The 6,000-nt window shown below is 41.9% G+C and overlaps 1 protein-coding gene across 1 annotated transcript; it reads left to right on the top strand.

Annotated features, from left to right (window-relative positions):
- The first annotated feature begins 3,167 nt into the window (after positions 1-3,167).
- On the top strand, positions 3,168-4,669 carry BCR41DRAFT_356661 (peroxisomal biogenesis factor 11). The gene is made up of 5 exons (XM_022024684.1): positions 3,168-3,405; positions 3,489-3,500; positions 3,618-3,745; positions 3,832-4,046; positions 4,164-4,669. Exons 1-5 carry the CDS (start codon positions 3,213-3,215, stop codon positions 4,330-4,332), a joined length of 717 nt encoding a protein of 238 aa, XP_021880058.1. The 5' UTR covers positions 3,168-3,212; the 3' UTR covers positions 4,333-4,669.
- The last annotated feature ends 1,331 nt before the right edge of the window (positions 4,670-6,000 follow it).

Genomic DNA, 6,000 nt, shown 5'->3' with positions numbered 1-6,000 from the left:
TGTGCACGCCTTCATGTCCTTGAGGAATGTGCATTGTACTCCTGTAAGACTCCATTGCTTGCTAAAAAAAAAAAAAAAAAAAAAAAAGACAGCGAGAAGGAGACAGAGAGAGAGAAGTAAGTTAATACATTAGTATACTTGCAACTGAAAGAGCAATAAAAAAAAAAATAAAATAAAATAAAATAAATAAAAAAACAAATAAAAAAAAAAACACAGAAAAGAAAACACCAAGGAAAAATGCTCAAAGAGAGATAACCAAAAGAAACAAGAACAAAGTGCTAGGGTACTAGGAACCTGGCGCTGGCCACCCTTTCAGCAACAGTCAACGGCACGCCCCCGAAGCACTGCTACCTACTACCGCCCTGGGGGCCTAAGCCCTTACCCCAGCGCCCCGCCCTACACCAAACACCGCGCCCTCACACCCCACACCACGCCCCAACACCTCCACGCCCCTACACCTCCACGCCTCAACACCTCCACGCCTCAACACCTCCACGCCTCAACACCTCCACGCCCCTACACCTCCACGCCTCAACACCTCCACGCCCCTACACCTCCACGCCTCAACACCTCCACGCCTCAACACCTCCACGCCCCAACACCTCCACGCCACGCCCCAACACCTCCACTCCACTCCTCCACTCCTCCACTCCACTCCACTCCTCCACTCCACTCCACTCCACTCCTCCACTCCACACCTCCACACCTCCACGCCACTCTCCCACACCGCGCCCCACACCTCCACCCCCACACCCCCACACCCCCACACCCCCACCCTCACCCTCTCAGCCATACACCTCTTCGGGCCTGGACTAACGCTCGCCCCCGAAGCGCAGTCGATACCACCGCGGCTCCCCCCTCACCCTACACGTCCATTCAATGCGTGTCCTAACGGTCCTCCTAGAGGCGAGTGAGGGCTCCGCACGCTCACGAACCCGCCTATAAAAGAAAACAGAGCAGGATAGTAAAGAGTAAGAGACGAATCAAAAGAAGGTTAGTTAAATGAAGTAATCAAGTTCTCAATCAACTAAGAGCTCATTCAGATTCAGTTGTCATGATCGAACATGATCGAGCGAGATCACTGAATCCAAAGACTCAAAGGCCATGCCTTGCTCTTCTATCATGCTTTTCCTTTGTCTAGCATATCCCTTTGTTGTTCAGGTATTCTTACTTACCTTTTCGTTTAGGTGACCAAGCTAGGCGCACGACAAGGATGAGGAGGAAAATCAAAGAGAAAAAGCTGCCACGACTCGTATCGAAATTATAAATTTGATGAAAATACCGACAAGCCACTGACTAAACGCGTACACAGGGAGGATAGATAAATAAATAAATATTGTTAACATGCCTAAGCCATGTTGAGCAATTGATGAGATTGATGAGATTGATGAGAGATACCATCCATGTATGAGTGTGTTTGAGAAATGGTGAACGATAACGGATCAGGGCTTCTGCATTAGAGTCAATCCAAGCTTTTGAGCCGTGATAAGGGTAAAAAAAAAAAAAAAAAAAAAAATTGTAAGAGCGATAATCCTTCCTACGCGTTTACATAAGCGGAACCGAGTATACAATTCTCACGATTTTGTCCAAAGTTGTTTCCTGACTATTCCTGTTTTTGGAGTATATCGAAGGTGCTTTGATCACTTATAGGGGAATGTGCTCAGGCACATGAGCAATCATATGCACGATATGAGAGCATCGTAACTTTAGAGAGCATAGAGTTACCTGCATTTTTGTTCCAAAAAGACTAGTGAAAAAGTAGCGTAATTCGACGTGTACACGTCAGAGCCCAGTATAAGTCACCGCGAATTGAAGGTTGTTTGGCGACGGATTAATTGCAGTGAGCCAGGGAGTCCAGCTGCTTCATTGACTTCATTGACTTCATTGACTTCGCAACTTCATGGACTCCATTGACTTCATGGACTTCATTGGCTTCGTTGACTTGGTTAACTTTGTTGAATTCGTGGACTTCTTTCGCTTCATGGGCTTCAATGACCGCACTGTCCGCTTTGACTGCATTGCCCGTGCTTGCTTTGACTGCATCTTCTGTCCGCTTTGACTCCAGGGACTGTTGCATACACGTTGCTTCGCGATTCCTTTGAATTCGAGACACATGTTGAAAAAAAAACTGTGCATTGAGCTTCAGAAGAGGTAAAATAGAAAGGGAGAGTGAGCACAGAAACTCAAAGGAATGATAGACAAGTGAAGAGCTTAGCAAGAGAGGCAAGAGACAAGTGAAGAGCTTAACAAGAGAGGCAAGAGAGACAGGAAAGAGAGACAGAGAGAGATAGAGGAAAAAAAGTTTCTTTTTATTATAGTATTGCAAACTATTCGACCACAAGACTGATCAAAAACTTGAGTTCGATCACTAAGAAATTTTTGAAGAAATTATTTGTGCACGCCTTCGTGTCTTTGAATCGAGACTGGGAGTAAGCTTTGGTATTAATATAGCGATTTTTTTGTATTTAATACAGTAGGTTGTTTTAGTGGATTATGTGATGGATTATGGGAATATGGCACTTGAAGTAAGATATTCGTTCTGAGCTATTTTTATATGATAACAGATATTTGTTTTACGTTAAAAAATGGAAAAAGAATAAATAAATAAAAAAAGAAAGACTGTTGTTAGTTCGTTCGGTTGTAATATCAAGGAGTTATAATAACTAATAACTGTAGAAGACTACTGCCATGATGTCAAAAGTACTATGAAGAATGTTGGATTAGAGTAGGTAATATTTATGTGTTGCTCTCCGATTCATAGCTCATTGGAAATAAAATATTACAGAAAAAAAGTAAATGGTGAAGTTTTATTTTTCCTGCTTTTATTTCTTAATTTAAGAGGATTCTTTCAAACAAGATGCAGCACTGGACTGTGAGTAGGAAAGGAAACAATGAGAGTGTTAAAATAAAGGGTGATAAAAGGATAGAACTGAATGACCGATTGAGACAGGAGGGAGCCAGTGACGTTCAGGATTTTTGAGTGAAATGAAGAAAGGTAACAGTTTCGCAGAGTGTCATACTTGCTGGTCAACGTTCTGACGCGCCGCTATTCCAAGTGTGTGTCTTTTGTAGTTTTGGTGCACAGATTGTTCTATAAACGATAGCACGTGAACCTTATTCTTTTTTTGATGTTTGTTCAGAGCGTTCATCCATTGTTCTTTTGATCCGTCTTGTTCAAGTCATTGTTAAATTCCGTCTTAATTTACTTGAAAATGTCTAAGGCGGTTATCAATGTCCAGCCATGGCTCAAATTCATGGCGACTACAACAGGTCGCGATAAACTTTATAGGACAGTCCAGTATTTTTCACGCTTCTTTGCATGGTACCTTCTGCGACATGGGACTTCAAAGGAAACAGTTGCTCGCTTCAACAACCTTAAAAAGACGCTCGCCCAGGCACGCAAATGTAATGCAATGGCTTTTATTTATTATAAACCTTCTAACGACCATATTGATATATTTGACTAACTGCTGTTATTACTTTTGTAGTGATGCGCATTGGTACGGAATAGGCTTCTCATTTTATGGACGCAACCTTCCCTCTTTATAATGGAAAGAAGAGTAAATCTTTACCTTTTCTTATTTCCCTAACCGATACTAAATTTTATAACGTATCAGGCAAGCCCATTGAACATGTAGAAGCAGCAGTGGCGGCTACAAATATCGAGGATGAAACTACCCGGTTATTGACCGTTGGGAAACAGCTGTCATATGCGGGCTATCTCACATACGATGCCTTTATCTTTGTAACGTCGTTTTTTCATATTCTAAAGCTTATACTTTCGCACTGCTTACGAAAAAAAGACCCTTAACAAACAATTATTTATGATAGTTGGATGGCGCTGGTGCATACAAGTTTCAGAATATTGAGCGATGCAACGAGTTGGCCAATAAATTTTGGTTATCAGGTATTGTATTCAGCTTTATGACGGGTTTGTACAAGACGCGCCAGATCCAGATCTGTCGTAAGGCAGCCTCTCGTAGTTTGAATCACCAAGGGGAAACTGAAAAAACACACGCGCATTCAGATCTTAAGGCATTGACCAAGTAAGAACCCCTACACTTTTATAGTTTGTAAAAAAAAAAAAAAAAAAAAAATGGCCGAGTCTTCTTTCCTATTCGAGTGACTTGACAAAAATCTCCGATCAATGTCTATTATTATAGAGAGCAACAATCCGTCAACAAACAGCTACTACAAGATGCGTTGGACATGCTTATTCCAGCATCAAGTCTAGCATATGTGAACCTTGATGACGGTGTTGTGGGCCTTATTGGAACAGTAACTTCAATCATGGGCGCGCAGACGCAATGGACCAAGGTCAACAAGGCATAAACGCGCCAAGAAGTAACAGCGGTTTTATAGAGGCGAAGCAATTGTGCTTTTCTCTAGTCAGGGAACTAACTTTTGAACTGTATTTGTAGTGGCGCGAAGAGTTTCAGTTGGTTGAAGATAGTGAGCCCAGAGCGGAACATCTGGTTGTTAGGGGAATAGGCCTTGTACAAGCTGAGGCCTAATATCTAGAAAGATACTAGCAGCGGAGACCTAAACAGTAAGGGCATTTAGAAACACTTCACCAACATCATCGTCTGAAGAGCTATATAAGAGCTTGGCAATCTCCTCTGCTAATAAAATTTAAAAGTAGAGGACGGCCTGAGTAAAATTGTAGAGGAAACAATGAACATTTTTAATAGAATTATTGAAACTACGTTATCTTTGAATTTGATAAAAAAAAGGTCCAGTGTTGAGTTTCAGCGAGTTAAAGGACGATCACAGTACAATAGTTCAAAGGGTTAATTACCATCCTTATCGTCGGCGACAGAGGTGTTCAACCTGGTTAGAAGGTCGGATTCATCTTCGACCTGCCGCGTAAAGGAGGGCCAGTCTTCAAGGTGGATGGTGTGAGATGAAACTACTTGGTCAGATGAATCAGTCAACGACTTGGACGGAGCTAGAGCTACACTTTCAAATTGACTAATTGGCAGGTTTTTGACCTGCATCTTGTATAAGGCTACCAGCAAGCTTGACTGTCTTTTGTGTCTTTATTTTATCATTACGAAAAGCCACTTTTAGTTCATTTCGTCTTGCTTCTTCCCTGATGGAGCTGCAAGGGCTTATCGCAAGTTTGAGAGGTTTTTGAACATTGTGATGGAAATAGGATAACAGGCTGGCGCTGATCCTTCATAGCTACTTGGCAACGAAGTGACTAAAAAGATCCATCACATTGATAGAGATCACAACTTCAAGACCATCAATGTTGAAGCTACAATCCGCTAAGCAAGCCCAGTAGTAACTTGCCAATACTAAGGTCGCGTACTCCATGTGATATGCAAAGTAAAGGAAGAATATCATGACCATCGTCATTGAGACAATAAGCGTCGGACATTTTTTTTTTTTTCTTGGCTCGTAATTGGTCACACTTTGAACAAGAGTTACAGACATGAACAGAGATGCAATCTTGCACGTTTTAATACTCAATGGTGTTTATTGATTTTGCAACATGCCTTCCATCTGCGCCTGTGTCAATAGTCTGTGAATGCATAATTCCGCTCCTTTGAAATACGCGCATCGACTACCTCCTCGTAGGCACGCGCACATGAGCTGTGTCCTTTTATTGATATTCTCTTCGCCAACTCGCAACTCGCCAAGATGATGAAGGGATGCATAACTCAAAGTTGTTTGTTCCCCCTTTGTCCCTTTGTCTCTGCATGCAAAAGCAAAGTCAATAATATTTCATCCACCGCGCTCTTTTATTCTTTTTTGTTCTCCCCCCTCTTTTCGTTTTCTTTTACTCCCCCCTACCCTTTTTCCTTCTCCTCTCTTTCTATTCTCATTCCTCAACCAACAACTCACTTCTTTGCTTGTAAACCGAAATATATCCAACTGAAATACATTTATACTACACAGCTTCTTTCGCTTGCTCTGCTCGTCTTTGTCTTTAGTGGCACAGCAAAAAAAAAAAAAAAAAAAAAAAAAGCTAGTTTCCTAGCCTCCTTTATTCTT

The sequence above is a fragment of the Lobosporangium transversale genome, assembly GCF_002105155.1.
Source record: "Lobosporangium transversale strain NRRL 3116 chromosome Unknown BCR41scaffold_26, whole genome shotgun sequence".
NCBI classification, from domain to species: Eukaryota; Fungi; Mortierellomycota; class Mortierellomycetes; order Mortierellales; family Mortierellaceae; genus Lobosporangium; species Lobosporangium transversale.
Note: the sequence above shows the minus strand (reverse complement) of the source record. Positions and strands in the feature narration are given on the sequence as shown.

What these genes read in the sequence shown, in the direction of transcription:
- BCR41DRAFT_356661 (XM_022024684.1), top strand. Translation starts at nt 3,213, where the DNA reads ATGTCTAAGGCGGTTATCAATGTCCAGCCATGGCTCAAATTCATGGCG. An exon ending in CATACGATGCCTTTATCTTT is followed by an intron (nt 3,746 to 3,831) that starts GTAACGTCGTTT and finishes TATTTATGATAG; the next exon opens with TTGGATGGCGCTGGTGCATA. An exon ending in GATCTTAAGGCATTGACCAA is followed by an intron (nt 4,047 to 4,163) that starts GTAAGAACCCCT and finishes CTATTATTATAG; the next exon opens with AGAGCAACAATCCGTCAACA.